At 36.3% G+C, this 16,463-nt stretch overlaps 1 protein-coding gene across 2 annotated transcripts in view; it reads left to right on the plus strand.

Annotated features, from left to right (window-relative positions):
* Pof1b (POF1B actin binding protein) overlaps positions 1-16,081 on the plus strand; it is a 101,461-nt gene extending 85,380 nt beyond the window's left edge. The window contains exons 14-17 of one of the 2 annotated variants that reach the window (XM_060374867.1): positions 791-919; positions 1,662-1,744; positions 11,715-11,829; positions 14,202-16,081. In XM_060374867.1, the coding sequence (XP_060230850.1) occupies positions 791-919; positions 1,662-1,744; positions 11,715-11,829; positions 14,202-14,207 (333 nt within the window). In that variant the 3' untranslated portion in view covers positions 14,208-16,081. Of the gene's footprint in view, positions 1-790; positions 920-1,661; positions 1,745-11,714; positions 11,854-14,201 lie in introns of those variants that run through there. The other variant, XM_060374866.1, reaches the window with a different exon arrangement.
* The last annotated feature ends 382 nt before the right edge of the window (positions 16,082-16,463 follow it).

Genomic DNA, 16,463 nt, shown 5'->3' on the forward strand with positions numbered 1-16,463 from the left:
TGGAGTTACAGACAGTTGTGAGCTGCCATGTGGGTGCTGGGATTGAACTTAGGTCCTCTCAGAAGGGCAACCAATACTCTTAACAGATGAGCCATCTCTTCAGCTCCTACATTTAAATATCTGAATGGAAAAAATGGCCAATGAATTATATAAATTAAACAAAACCTAATTTGTTACTAGGCCTACTGATCATTCTATGAAATTTCTTTCCATTGGTCTCTTCCAACCTAACATTATTAAAAGCATTTTAATCCAGCAGCTTCTATGTCTACATATGTGGAAGTGAGGAAGACAAGGTATGTCCTCAGGTACCTTTTCTTTGAGTTAGAGCTGTTATTACATTAGTCTGGATTACTTTTTATATTAATTTAGCTTTTTAAAATATAATGCTTATCTCCCTGGGATAGTGTTCATATTCACATAAGACATGCATCAAGAGTCATTTTGTGAACTAAAAGTCACATTATAACATTAAGATTGAAGGTACTTTAATTAGTTTTTGACAGAATCCAAAGAGCTTATTTTCTTAGCTTAATTCTTTTGCTATGTCCTAAAGCATTTGCCTAGAAAGTACATTATCGTATAAAGTAAGCACAGCATTTTAAGATGAGAAATTTCTAACTGGCATTTAACCTTATATTTTACATCAATATAATTCTGTAGATATTTATGGAAATTGATGTATTAATTTTCATTTATGACTAGGTGTGTGATTTGACCTAACTCTACAACACTAGAATTAAGTTGTATTTTTAGAGCATTATAATAATTATTATTTCTAAATCCTTAGTCCCAATTAAACCAGTACCAAAAAGATGTTTCAAAAAGAGAAGGAAGTTGTAGTGACTTCCAATTCAAGCTTCATGAATTGACAAGTTTACTGGAAGAGAAGGATTCTGTTATAAAGCGTCAATCAGAGGTAAGAAAAAAGAAAGGAAAATTCAGGGTAGAATTTCTGTAGAATAAATAATCTCCATGGTTTAGGAAAGGAAACATTTAGCTGGAGAAATGGTTCAGCTGCTAAAGGCTAGACTCTTTATCAAAACAGCAAGGAAATACAAATTACCAAGACATTACTACATAGGAGAGTATGTATATGAATAGTAAGATTTCCACTTAAAATGAAATCGAAGCAGAAATTGATGTTTCAAAAAAGTGGTGTTGTATATTTACTATTTCTAAGACACTGACTTTATATTTTATTAGCAGTGAAATTCCTCAAAGCCTGTGAGCTCATTTCTAGATCATGAACTCTCCTTCATATCAGCAGCACAAAGCCCAGGATCTGCCATACAATAAGTTCTAATAGAACTATTAAAATCAATGGCTAATATCTTATTGTTATTATTTCATAATGGCACACACACTAACATTCAAAATAAATTCCTGTTAGAACGCTGCATCTACTTATTTATTGAAATATTACTATTATTATTAGTATTAGTTGGCCTTACTTTCCAACTGTTCAGAAAAAAAAATTACATTCTCATACTGACAACCATGTCCATCTGATTGCCAATATCCCATGTTAATTAGTGAGGTTCTGAAAAGGCATGTATATTTTGGGTACTGTGGATCAGTATTAGTAGGATTAGAACACTTTATATCAAAACCAGGAGGAGTGGTGGGGTTGTAAATAATCATTGTTTTTAATTTGTAAGGAACTCTCAAAGTTGAGACAAGAAATATACTCATCCCATAACCAGCCCTCCAACAGTGGAAGGACTACAATCACCACAAAAAAGTAATGTATTTTAAAATGACATTTTATTTTTTTAATTAATAATTTTTTATTAAGTACAGTTTATTCACTTTGCATTCAAGCTGTAGCCCCTCTCTCGTCCTTCCCAATCCCGCCCTCCCTCCTTCATCTTCTGCCATGCCCCTTTTCAAGTGCACTGATAGGGGAGGTCCTCCTCTCCCTCCTTCTGATCCTAGTCTATCAGGTCTCTTCAGGACTGGCTGCTGTGTTGTCTTCCTCTGTGGCCTGGTAAGGCTACTCCCCCCTCAGGGGGAGGTAAAATGACATTTTAAAATGCCAAGTTATTATAAAATTTAAGTTATTATTCTCTCAGTTGAAGTGTATATCACTAAACCCCAGCAATTATATGAAGAATGAATATATTTAAAAGGACATTGCTATCATCGTTCCAATAACTGTATATCATGTATATATTAAATACTACTGAAGTAAAAAGCAAATACTCAGTGATTTAATTATGACACTGTATCTATCAGTTGATAGATATTCAGTTGTGCCCAAATTTGGACTATTATCAATATTACAATGACCATCTCTGTACAACTCTTGAATATATCCTTCATTTCTTTTGAGTATAGGCCTAGGAGTGAAGTTATTAGCTACGATAGTTAAATTAACTTTATTGCAGAACTACCTTGCAGCTTTCCAAAGAAGCTCTGTCGTTGTACATTCCCACAAGTAGTAAAGGGGTAACAGCATTTCTCTACTCTTGCCACATTTGTTAGTGTTCTTCTTTTGGACAATATAGTTGCTGAGGTTTGGAATTTTATTTTTGGTTGACTTTTCTTCAGGGGGTGGTTCAAGACAGGGTTTCTCTATGTAGCTTTGGTTGTGGTGGACTCACACTTTAGACCAGGCTGGTCTTGAACTCACAGAGATCCACCCGCCTCCCCCATTGCTGGGATTACAGGTGTGTGCCACCATGCCCAGCAACTGTTGAGTTTTTGTTTGTAGCTTTGATTTTTATTTTTCTAACTAGTGATCATATTTTTGCATTATGTTATACATATATGTGTATATATGGAATGTATATTTAATTCTTTGAAAATTTTTCTATTTAAATTATTTCTCCACTTTCAATTGCTTAGTTTTTATTGTAGACTGTTTTATTCCATTGATCTTTATGCCACTGTCTTTATGCCACTGTCACACTACTGTTTATTACTATAGGTCTTAATAGGTTTAAAGGAAGAGTGCTCATGTTAAAAATCATCCTTTCCTATAGTAATTTTTCTAGGAGTTTTGGGATTAAAAGTGTATGCTACCATGCCCATTTCTCCATCAGTTACTAAAACAATAATTTATAGTTTTCATTTACACTTCTTTGCTATCTTTATTTCTAAGAATTTTTTCATATGATTGCTGGGAAAATTGTTTTTTTTTTAAAGGAAAAATTTCACATGTACATGTCTTTTGCCTGCATGTATGTCTATGTACCATCTGCATGCCTGGTGTACAGGAAGGCCAGAAGAGGGCATTGGATCCACCAAGACAGAGCTGTAGATGATTTTAAGCCACAATGTGGGTGTTGGGAATGAAACTAGAGTCTTCTGGAAGAGTAAACATTGTTCTGAACCTCCTAGCCATCTCTTAAATTCCTAGATTTGTTTCCTTAAATTTATTTTCAGATCATTCATTATAGGATTACAGTTTGTAGTCTATGTATTAATTTTCTATCTTTCAAGGTTAAAGATATAATAGCTTATTTTTTAACTGAACTCAAATTTCTCTTATGTGAAATTATTTCATTTACAAATAGAAGTGTTTAGCTTCTTCATTTTCAGCCTAGTTACTTTTGTTGTTGTTATTTTAGATTTTCGAGACAGAGTTTCTCTGTGTAGTCTTGCCTGTTCTGGATTTGTTTTATAGACCAGGCTGGCCTTGAACTCACTGCAATCCACCTATGTCTGCCTCCCTGAGTGCTGGGATTACTGGTGTGCCCCATGTGTGCCACTGTCCCTGGGTAGCCTGGTTACATTTTATTTCCTTTTTGTTGACTAATTGCCCTGAAATTTCCAATACAATGTTAAATAGAAGTGAGAAAGGGATTTTTTTTTAACTTTTTCTGATCATGAGTAGTGGGTGGAGGAATTCTCTTTACATTTCAATTATGATGTTAGCTGTGAGTTAGGATTATTTTTAATCAAATTGAAGATCCATACTTTATGGAGTTTTTTTCAAGTTATCACAGTGCTAGAAAATTTAAAGCTTAATTTGTACATACTTAGGTGATCAAAAGACGATGCCCATTGTACTATAAATAATATATTAAATGATTTAAAGATGTTCCAATATTAATATTGTTTGAATCTAATATTCTTGTTCATGGTATGTGACTTTTTATATGTTATTGAACTGTTTTATTTTTTGTTCTTTTAATCTTGTGATATATTTCTGGTTCTGATAGCAGGTTAAAATTTACTTTACAAAATGAATTTCCAAGGATTACCATTAATTCTTTAAACTTCTGATGCACTATACTAGTTTCAAATATTTGAGGATTGTTTTTCCTTTGGGGGAAGTAGTTTGTTTGTCTTGTTTTTCATAATTTTTCTGTTTGTTCTTGAGATAGATTCACACTCTGTATTCTCTTAGGAATTTATTCATTTCATCTGAGTTACCTATTTTTTTTTGCCTACAGATTTTCATAGTACTCATTTTATGTACTCATTTTTATTTCTACAAAATCACTAATAGTGATTTTTTCTTTACCATTGTAATTTTAACAATCTGAGTTTTCTTTAGTCCTGATAAATCTGTATTGTTTTCCCTTTTCATTTATATTTTATTGTTTAAATTTTTTTTCTTTAACAATTTCATACATGTATACAATGTACTCTGTTTATTGTTACTCCAACTGTCTCTTATTTCCCTCTTACCTGTTACCTATACCCGATTTCCCCACAGGTCCCTTTCCCCCATTAATATCTTTTTTTATTTCTTCAAACTCAGTAATAACGATATTCTATTTAACCTATGTGATTTTAGCAATTTGAGCCCTTTCTCTTTTTCTTGGTCCATCTATATTAACTATTCAGAAATAATTTTGATTTCAGAAATCTTGATTTACTTTATCTCCTATCTAACCTTTTAAATTATATTTCCTACTTGTATTTTATATTTACTTTCTCTTTATGAATAGTTGCTAAGATACAAGCCTAGGGGATAAAGCTGAAACTGTTCTTTCCTTATAGAATAGGAAATACAGCTATAATATTTTTGAGCACTTCTTTCTTCATATTGCATAATTTTTACTATTCTCTATTTTTGTAATTGTTTTAGGATATTTCCTTTCTTTTCTATTTCATTTGTTCAGTGTTGTGAATGGAATGCAAGGCTTTGAGAATATATAAAGAAGTTAAACAGCAACAAATCAAGCAATCCAATTAAAAAATGGAGTACAGAGCTAAACAGAGAATTCTCTGTAGAGGAATATAGAATGGTAGAAGAGCACTTCAAGGAATGCTCAATGTCCTTAATCATAAGAAAAATACAAATCAAAATGACCATGGGATTTCACTTTACACCCATCAGAATGGCTGACAACAAAAATTCAACTGAAAAAACATGCTGGAGAGGATGTGGAAAAAGGGGAACCCTCCTCCATTGGTGGTGGGAATATAAACTTATGCAACCACTTTGGAAATCAATCTGGCTCTTTCTTAGGCAATTAGGAATAAGGCTTCCTCAAGAACCAGCTATACCACTCCTAGGTATATATCCAAAATATGTTCAAGTATGCAAGGACATTTGTTCAACCATGTTCATAGCAACTTTACTTCTAATACCCATACCCTGGAAACAACCCAGATGTCCCTCAGTTGAGGAATGGATACAGAAATTGTGGTACATTTACACAATGGAATACTACTCAGCAATTAAAAACAAATAAAACATTAAATTTGCAGGCAAATGGTGGGAACTTGAAAAGATCACCCTGAGTGAGGTATCCCAGGAGCAGAAAGACATGCATTGTATATGCTCACTTTTAAGTGGATATTATACATATAATATAGAAAAAACATATTAAAATCTGAATACATAAAGAAGCTAAGCAAGAAAGAAGAGCCTGGGTAAGATGATCAGTCTTGACTCAGAAAGGCAAACGGGACAGACATCAGAAGAGGGAAAAAACAGGGAACAAGAGAGGATCCTACCAGAGGGGGCCTCTTAAAGACTCTACCCAGCAGTATATCAAAGCAGATGCTGAGGCTCATAGCCAAGCTTTGCGCAAAGTACAGGGAATCTTATGAAAGGAGGGGGATAGAAAGGCTTGGAGGGGACAGGAGCTCTACATGGAGAGCAATAGAACCAAGAAAATCTGGGCCCATTTGTCTTTTCTAAAATTGATACTCCAACTGAGGACCATGCATGGATATAACCTAGAACACCTGCACAGATGTAGCCCATGGCATCTCAGTCTCCAAGTGGGTTCCTAGTAAGGGGAACAGGGACTATCTCTGACATAAACTCAGTGGCCTGCTCATTGACCACCTCCCCCTGTTGGGGAAGCAGCCTTACCAGGATACAGAGATAGACTATGCAGCCACTCTTGAAGAGACCTGATACACTAGGGTCAGATGGAAGGGGAGGAGCACCTCCCCTCTCAGTGGACTTGGAAAGGGCCACTGGAGGAGATGAGGGAGGGAGGGTGAGATTGGGAGGGAATGAGAGAGGGTGCTACAGCTAGGATACAAAGTGAATAAACTATAATTAATATAAAAATTAAAATTAAAAAAAGAAAATTTAAATGAAATGGACATTTTTTTAATTTTTTATTTAACTTTTATTAATTACACTTTATTCCTTTTGTATCCCCCCATAAGCCCCTCCCGCCTCCCCTCCCAGTCCCACCCTCCCCGCTTTTCTGCATGCATGCCTCTCCCCAAGTCCACTGATAGGGGAGGTCCTCCTCTCCTTCTTTCTGATCTTTTTTTTTTTTTTTTTTCTTCTCAATGCAGTTTATTCAGGAACCTTGAACAATCTTCTGACCCTGGGGAAAGCCAGCCCATAGCTTAAATAGCCTCTGGGTAGCCAACCTCAACGTGCCCCGTGGGCAATGCAGATAGGTCCACATACACAGAAGGAAGCCAGATCCTCAGCCTTAGCCAAATATGGAGTTGTTTGTGACAGAGAGCACTCACAATCAGGAAGGTGGAAGGTGGAAACCAGCTCCATCTTTAAGGCACAGCATTACGCAGCTCTCTACAGTTCCCCCTTTTTGTTTTAGACGCATCAGGCAAGAGTAGAGGTCTGATCTCTGATATTAGAAATAAATTGGGACTTTGTACCGATGTCCATTTAGGTGTCATCCACCCAAAGAGCATCAGACCCGTCCAATACCTTTTTCTCAGAGGCGGGACCTGGGGCATCAACCCGCATGCAATCAGACTTGCTCTTCTCTGGGTCGAATGCAGCTGACCCTGAGTGCAGTGCTTACCCTCGCATCCTGAGCATAACATTTTAGCTTTTTATGGTAGCAAACCATGCTTGGGGAGACTGTCCTGCTTCAATGGCTGTAAAGGCCTGAATGATCATGGCTGCATTACGCTGTTGTGAGACTCTAATCTTGCATATATACCACAGGCAAACCAAGGAGACCAACACCAGAAGGCCTGCTAATGCTCCCATGCTCGCCCATTCCTTCAGATGATTCATGGCTGCAGCAATCCATGATGATAATCCTGTGGCTAGTCCTGTGTCCACTCTGGTAGAATTTGCCATAACAATGGCCACTCTCAGCTGCTCCATCATAGTATCGAATTCTTCAGTCCAATTACCTAAAATATAGCTAGACAATTGTTTAGACAGATTTGCAGCACGGGAAAAATTCTCATATTGTATGCTAGTGACACAAAGTCCAGCATACTTCCATTGACAGCCAAGTTGAGCGATTTGCCATAGGGTATCAATTTGCTCCTGCATGAGGTCAATCCTCTGATTGAACACCATCAAGTCTCCTTTTAGTTGAGCATTAATTCCTTTTTGTACATCTAAAGCATGAGCTACATTGGCTAAAAGATTATTTAGGGTCTGAGCAATCTGCATAGTATGACTCATGGCTAATGCCGCGGTGGTAGCTCCTCCAACAGCCGCCAATGAGATGGCAGTAACAATGGCGGCTGTGATTCCAAGATCCCTTTTCTGTCTGAAGAGAGTCATACCGTGAGGGGCATCAACAGGCACAAGCACCCAGCGAGGCATGCGGGTCACCAGGGCATACCTAAATTCACTAACATTCCGGCATTGGGCAAACAAGCAAGTATCATTACCACAATTACTTGGCTCTATCTGGATAACAATGAATAAAAATAGGGGTTATAAACAAACAGGTGTGGACTTATAGGAAATATTATGAGAAGCCTTAAACCCCTCGTTGGAACATCCTGCATCAGTTCTAGAACTAGCAGTGGTGGTGTCCGAGGTCTGAGTAGGTTCAGGAGACCATTGCCCCCAGGGGCGAGAGGTGCTCCATGTAAATTTACTAACTCCATGTTTTCCTCCACTTTTGAAAGTCATTTAAGGATCTTAAATTGTCTTTTCTTTTTTTTTTAAATTTTTCATCAATTACACTTTATTCATTCTGCATCCACCCATAAGCCCCTCCCTCCTCCCCTCCCGGTCCCACCCTCCCTCTCCTTTCTACATGCATGCCACTCCCCATGTCCACTGATAGGGGAGTTTCTCCTCTCCTTTCTGATCTTAGTCCATCAGTTCACATCAAAAGTGGCTGCATTGTCCTCTACTATGGCCTGGTAAGGCTGCTCCCCGCAGGGGGAGGTGATCAAAGAGCAGGCCAGTCAGATTATGTCAGAGGCAGTCCCTCTTCACATTACTATGTAACCCACTTGGAGACTGAGCTGCCATGGGCTACATCTGTGCAGGGGTTCTAGGTTATCTCCATGAATAGTCCTTGGTTGGAGTATGAGTCTCTGGGAAGTTCCCTGTGTTCAAATTTTCTTGTTCTGTTGCTCTCTTTGTGGAGGCCATGTCCTCTCCAGCTCTTACATAAAATTACTATTTCCCAGTTCTTACATAAAATTCCATTCACTCTGCCCAACAGTTGCCCATCAGGCTCAGCATCTGCTTTGATAGTCTGTAGGGCAGAGGTTTTCAGAGGCCCTCTGTGGTAGGTTCCTAGGTTGTTTCCTGTTTTCTTCTTCTTCGGATGTCCACCCTCTTTGCCTTTCAGGATGGGGATTGACCGTTTTAGGTAGGGTCCTCTCTCTTGCTTAGTTTCTTTAGATGCACAGATTTTAGTGGGTTTGTCCTATGTTGTATGTTTATATGAGTGAGTATATACTGTGTGTGTCTTTTTGCTTCTGGGACAACTCACTCAGGATGATCCTTTCCAGGTCCCAGCATTTACCTGCAAATTTCATGATTTCCTTATTTTTCATTGCTGAGTAATATTCCATTGTATAGATGTACCACAATTTCTGCATCTATTCTTCAGTTGAGGGGCATCTGGGCTGTTTCTAGCTTCTGGCTATTACAAATAAAGCTGCTACAAACATGGTTGAGCAAATGTCCTTTTTGTGTACTTGAGCCTCTTTTGGATATATGCCCAGGAGTGGTATTGCTGGATCTTGAGGAAGCGCTATTCCTATTTGTCTGAGAAAGCCCCAGATTGATTTCCAGAGTGGTTGTACAAGTTTACATTCCCACCAGCAGTGGAGAAGGGTTACCCTTTCTCCACAACCTCTCCAGCATGTGTTGTCACTTGAGTTTTTGATCTTGGCCATTCTCATGGGTGTAAGGTGAAATCTCAGGGTTGTTTTGATTTGCATTTCTCTAATGGCTAATGAAGTTAAGCATTTCTTTAAGTGCTTCTCTGCCATTCGATATGCCTCTGTCGAGAATTCTCTGTTTAGCTCTGTTCCCCATTTTTTAAGTGGATTACTTGGTTTGCTGCTTTTCAGCTTCTTTAGTTTTTTATATATACTGGATATGAGTCCTCTGTCAGATAAAGGGTTGGTGAAGACTCTTTCCCAATCTGTAGGCAGTCGCTTTGTTTTGATGACGGTGTCCTTTGCTTTGCAGAAGCTTTTTAGTTTCATGAGGTCCCATTTATTGATTGTTGCTCTTAGAGCCTGTGCTGTTGGTGTTCTGTTCAGGAAGTTTTCTCCTGTACCAATGAGTTCTAGGGTATTCCCCACTTTTTTTTCAAGCCGATTTAATGTGTCTGGTTTTATATTGAGGTCTTTGATCCACTTGGACTTCACTTTTGTGCAGGGTGATAAGTATGGATCTATTTTCATTTATCTACATGTAGACCTCCAGTTGGACCAGCACCATTTGATAAAGATGCTATCTTTTTTCCATTGTATGGTTTTGGCGTCTTTGTCAAAGATCAGGTGTCCATAAGTCTGTGGGTTTATTTCTGGGTCCTGGGCTGTACTCACCTGTCTGCGATCTGCAGGCTGCTAGACTTTCCCTAGGTGACCCCAGTAGCACAGTTTCTTCCTTCTCTGTGGGGTCCTCTCTGGACAGGGGTTCCCAGTCCCTGTTGTACTGGGGTGCGCAGCTTGTCTGTACAGCTGATCGTGCAGCTCTCCACGCGTGGCAGGAGCTCAACTGTGATGGAGGCAGGCAACCGCCGTCCCACAGACCTTCCGGGGAAAGACTGGGTGACCCGCAATCAGACCTGCAACCTTGCTTCCCCGTGGGGTCCCCCGTGACTGGGACTCTCAGCCTCAGGCACCCTGGTGCCCACGTATCAGCCTGGGAAATTGATGGGGACACGCAGGCTTAAGGCACCAGCCTGGAGACCCAAAGCCCGTGCCACCAGGGATCTCTTCCGGGTTCTGGCTGGGCAGCTGAGAGTGGACCCGACCAATTCCCAAGCCCTGGGAGCCTCCCCTCACCTGGGAAACACGACCGCTGTGGTTTCAGGGCCCAGAGTTCATTCTCTTGGTCGCTGCATGGAGAGTGCTGTCCTGCTTCTCAGGCACAGTGCTCTCCCGGCGCTGCCATCTTGGCTCGAGCCGACAATTTTCTTGATAGACTCAATTTACGAAAGCTTAATCAAGATCAGATAAATAAAATAGATAGTCTGTTGGTATTCCACTGTGTAAATGTACCACAATTTCTGTATCCATTCCTCTATTGAGGGACATCAAGGTTCTAGGTTGAGCCTTGGGGGCCCTTGATAGAATGATACCCCAACCAAGGACAACACATGGAGCGTCCTAAAACCCAGGTTCAGATGTAGCCCACAGATTCAGTCTCCAAGTGGGGTCTCTAGTAAAGGGAACAGGGGCTGTCTCTGACATGAACTCAGTGGCTGGCTCTCTGATCATCTCTCCCGCGGGAGTGCAGCCTTGTTAGTCCACAGAGGAAGACAATGCAACCAGTCCTGATGAGACCTGATAGACTAGGGTCAAATAGAAAGGAAGGAGGATCTCCCCTATCAGTGGACTAGGGGGAGAAGAGGGAGGGAGGGTGGCAGTGGGAGAGACGAGGGAGTGGGATACAAACTGAATGAATTGTAATAAGTGATAATAATAAAAAAGGAAAAATGTAAAAAAAAATAGCTCTAGAGAGATCTGTCACAAAAGATATTACTGTGGCATACATTACTGTGTCTTTTTAACTTGATAAACTTTCTACAATCCATTTGATTTTCCTTTCCCTATTCTGTAAACATGAAAAACTTAAAGCAGTTATCTCAGTATTTAAGGTTCTTGTGTTATCTCTTTTCTGTACTACCAGTGATTCATCATGATCAAAGACAGCCATTCCTTCCTTTATTCCTTCCTTTATCTAGGGGTTGATCTCAGGGTTCCCGGTCTTTTGTAAGTCTGAGTTTGGGGCTGTTTCATATTTGAGAAGGCATTTCATTTGAAACTAATCATTCATTGATAAATTGATTTAAATCAGGTAATAGAAAATGGGAGTGACTACAAATGAGTTATTTCATACTACTTGTAACTCTGTTTTTGTTGTTTAGGTACAGGACACAATATCCGATCCTAGGTCTCCTGTACGATGATTATGAATATATACCACCAGGTAGCGATACACAGACTATTGTGATTGAGAAAACTGAAGACAAATGGACTTGTGTAAGTTTATTTGGGTATTTCTAGCCTGTTTTATTTACTTATTCATAGATTTTAAAATTAGGTAAAATACCAAATGTCAGACTATTAGAAGTGGAATGGAACATGAATATGCATGTATCAATAGAATTTGTCTTATGATCTTGAATGTGGATGCTTACTACCTTTTATTTCCTTAAAATTTGAAAAGAAAGTTGTGTCTGTTTTTTGTTTTGTTTTGTTTTTGTTTTGTTTTGTTTTTCTGTAGACTGCAGAATCCTCCAGTTTTAAATTCTGGAGTTTAATGTGAAGCCAAAGAGCCATGCAAATGACCTGTCCTATAAAATTTACCCTCTATGTTTTCCTCCAACGTGACCAGATAAAATAGATATTAACACCATTCTAAATATTTCAACCCATTAGTAAGGGGCTGATAATTTTTAAAAATCTCTTCTTACAAATGGATGCCAGCTGCTTTCTTAAGACTTTTACTAACTTGTTGACTTTGAGTAGTGATCATCAAAGAAAAGATCTATGTTCCCTCACACATAGTGGCATCTCTATGGTGGCATATATATTCTCTAGTGGCATCTACTTTCCAACTCCAGAACATTTATTGTATTTAGATGTTTTCAGTTTTCAGTAGAGATCAGCGATATTAGCATCTTCTTTTGTATAGACCAAAGTGATGCCATGCATCTTATGCTGTGCAGAACACTCACAAAAGAATTATTTGACCCCAAATTTTAGTAGTCCTTATCTTGAGAAAACATACTAATATTTTGAAAAAAGCATTCTTGTTTTTCTTTAATTATGTGCTTCTGCAGTCTTGAACAATATTTTAATAGCAATTCACTTATCATGAGCACAGGAATGTGTAACATTCCTCAGGCGCAAGGGACAGAAAAAAGTTTCAGAATCTCAGCTCTTAAACCATGCATAATCTTATTCAAAAGAAGCAACTTGAGTGTTATGTTAACATCTACCTGTCAAATGGCTTATATGCTAAAACAGGCAAAGTAAGTCCATGGTTATTAACCTCAAGAAATGCTTATTCTGGGAAAACAGAGGCTGATTGCAAGAAAACATAAGGAAGGGACTGGTTTACTAATGATATTTTGTTTTCTGAGATGCATGACTTTGAGTACATGTTTGCAATGTGGAAACTAAGGTTTATAATATATGTTACTTTTTTACAATTTTATTGTACTTAGATACATAAGTTGTGAAAATAAATAAATCTTACATCTTAAAATTACACATCAGTTATGCTTGTTACTAAAATTAAACAGTTGTTAAAAAATACAGTATATATTGCATCATACATATATGCTATATATACCTTGGGCAGTGGTAGTACACGCCTTTGATCCCAGCATTTGATAGGCAGAGGCAAGCAGATCTCTGCAAGTTCAAGTTCAGCCTAGTCTATAGAGTGAGCTCCAGGACAGCGACCCTTTTGAAAAAAAATATGTATATGTATATATATATATATATATATAACTTACAGCAAAACAAAACTATTACTTCAGTAGTAATTAAAAAATAACTTCAGTTTTGATGTTCTTTCATAGCAATTAGGCATCAATATTTTAAGTAATCAGTGGATGTAAGCAGTATTTAGTAAATCTCCAACAAAAATAAAATTATACACACAGTTGACTCTTTTAAAACCATTATATCTTAGGTCACTAACTAAACACATAGCTTTGTGTTTAAACTGGTTGCAGACAGTGTAGAACCTAACTTGTTATTTTTATATAGGGTGCTTCCTATATGTTGAACTTATTCATAAGGATATTAATAATGATATTATTCATAAGGATATTAATAATTATCAAGTAATAAAAGTTCTTGATAGTTCAACAATCATGTTGGCAGCAAAGATGTCTGCACAGGATACAGAATTTTCACTCAAGGATAATTTGATGCAAAAAGTTAAGACTCAGAAACAATTGCTGGACTTCCTGTGACACAGAAGTGAATTAGTAGACATTTCTTTTATCTCCAGTGAAATATAGAGTTAAGGTCTGAAAGGAATATAGGAGAAGTAGTTCCAAATATATTTAAATAAGTTCAAAATGATAGATCTGTTTTATTAGCAGATATATTTCAGCATATAGACATATTTCAGCATATACTTAATGTCTAAACACAATCAGAAAATGCACCCAATCTCCCTCCTCCTGGCTTACAGTCATTTAAAGCACATGCCTTAAGTCTGAGAGATTATCATTTTATTGAGTACTGTATAAATAATATACAAACTGTGATACATTTCTGTTAGCAGTATACAGACCCAACTGAATAATTTTAGTAACTATGTACATGTAATAATGGCAGTATTTTAATGTAGTTGTGAACCAATTTTAAGATATTTTTTTTTTCTTTTCTAGCCATGAATGGATCCACTTTACAGGACTACAACTCTAAGGAAATTTTTATTGTCTTCATCAGTATTTTAATGGTTATTTTTCTATTTCTAAAGTGCAATCAAATTATGAATCATGGTACTACTCTATGAATCTAATGGGTCGATTTAATTCTGCAGATGAGTTTTCCCAGCCATTCAGGACACCTGAATCCTTTTTTCACATTGATATATTTGATATAACATCATGCAAATGGAAAAAAAAAACTTTGTATTTAAACTGGTTAAAGACAATTTAGAACTTAACATCTTATTTTTATATAGGGAGCTTAATCTATGGTGAACTTATTCATAAGGATAAAGTCATTACAAGTTATCATATTATATTAAATGTGCAGTTTAGCTATAAGACTCACTGATGTTTTTCAGCAAAACAGAGGCAAAGCACAATTAAATTTAAACATAGGTAACTAGAATATGAAATATATAGCCTAAGTTTACTTTTCTCACATTAATCTTGAGACTAAAAGAGAGTATGACAGTGCTAACATATCTCAGAAACAGATAAGCAAAGGTGGAGGTTAATATTGTTAATCATGGAAATGGGCTTATATCTTTTGAAATAACTATATTAATTAAATTATACATTGTTACACTTGGTTCTAAGTACATGTCAGTACCTGGGAAAATCTGTTCTTTCAAAACATATTTTTCTGCTAGTGATGCCATTCATTTTCTTAAAAACATATAAAACTGTACTGTCGTAGTGGGGCAATAAGATTTTAGAATTTTTCATAGTGATATCCAGATAGAACGCTGAAATATTGTATAGTAATAAAAGCTTAAGTAATAAAAATAACAGTAAAAGATACTTGATAGCTATATCTTATTTGGAATATTATATAGTAGAGCTGTTCATATATTTAGAAGTTTGTTAGTTGAATTACAGTGATATTACGAAGTGAATGCAAGTATTTGTTAAATATATTACAGTAATGAATTTCATAATATAACCTAATTAGACGCTGCAAAAATTTGTTCATCAAAGTTAGGATTAATGTAACAAATATATTCAGGTTACATGTTTATTACATGTAAAACCTTTTTGCTTTATACTAAAATATCTACAGATACCTTCCTAAAATTCTTCAATGCTTTATAAGCATAATCTAATTATTCATTATATTAAGAATCAGTTAAGATAAGCATTGCTGTGGCACTATACTAACTAGAACTATGAGGTATAAATATACAAAAGGTCTTAATATAAAATTAAGTCTTATTTATATTCTTATAACACTTGAGATAAACATGACGTCTTCTGACATGAATAAAATTTCTATTTTATCAGTATTTTAAGATATAAAATATAAATGTTTCATGTTCCTACAATTCCCCTCTATTTTATGACCAACAGATCAGTTTCTCCCTCTGCTAGCTACTAATATCTGTAACTGTGGCAGAAGTGTACTATTTTATTCATCCATTAAAAAAGTTACAAGGGAATGTTATAATTACCTTGACAGAAAACTGCCATAAATACAATATGAAAATGAGAATAAGACTTTTTCAAAACTATTAAAACTAACTATTTTCAGAATTAGAGAGCAATTAAGAAGAGCCTATTTGATCCAGGATGGTAAATTAGTCATATAAAAGTTTTTCATTTTATTTATTAACATTTTAAGATCAATAGAAATAAGAGGAATAAAAGTGATATTATTTTCTTCTCACCAATTCCATGTAGTTTCTAAGTGAAAACTCCAGTGAGGTCAGGTGAGGATGCTTTTTTTTATCTTATTTCTATTTCCATATGTTTTCATTCTATATTTGTCAAATAAAATGGAGACTGTAGACTGTCATGCAAAATTTGTATATATAGCTAAATAAAATATGTTAAGCTTCTATGTAGTCTCTGTGAAATTTCAAATAATAAAGACTTTTAGCTTATCTTCATAATTTGCCAGATATTTTTTTATCATTTAAATGTTTATACAGGAGCTAAGAGGCAATATTGTAAAACACATAGAACAAATGGTTCTTGATATAAGCTACCCAAGGTGGAATTTTAACAAAAGTTTGATATCCAGCTGATGCAAAATATAATTTGCTTACAAATTTAGTTTTCTATGCACAAACATGGTTCACTAAAATATATTTTTCTCATCTTTGTACTGGTGCTTTAGCCGTATTACTTTTTTGAAACATGAACAATATGAAAAGAACACAAATTTTAAAAATTATTTATCAAATTTATATCAGTTTAGCAAAAAAAAATCTGTCTTTG

This window comes from Meriones unguiculatus, chromosome X, assembly GCF_030254825.1.
Source record: "Meriones unguiculatus strain TT.TT164.6M chromosome X, Bangor_MerUng_6.1, whole genome shotgun sequence".
Taxonomy (NCBI): Eukaryota; Metazoa; Chordata; class Mammalia; order Rodentia; family Muridae; genus Meriones; species Meriones unguiculatus.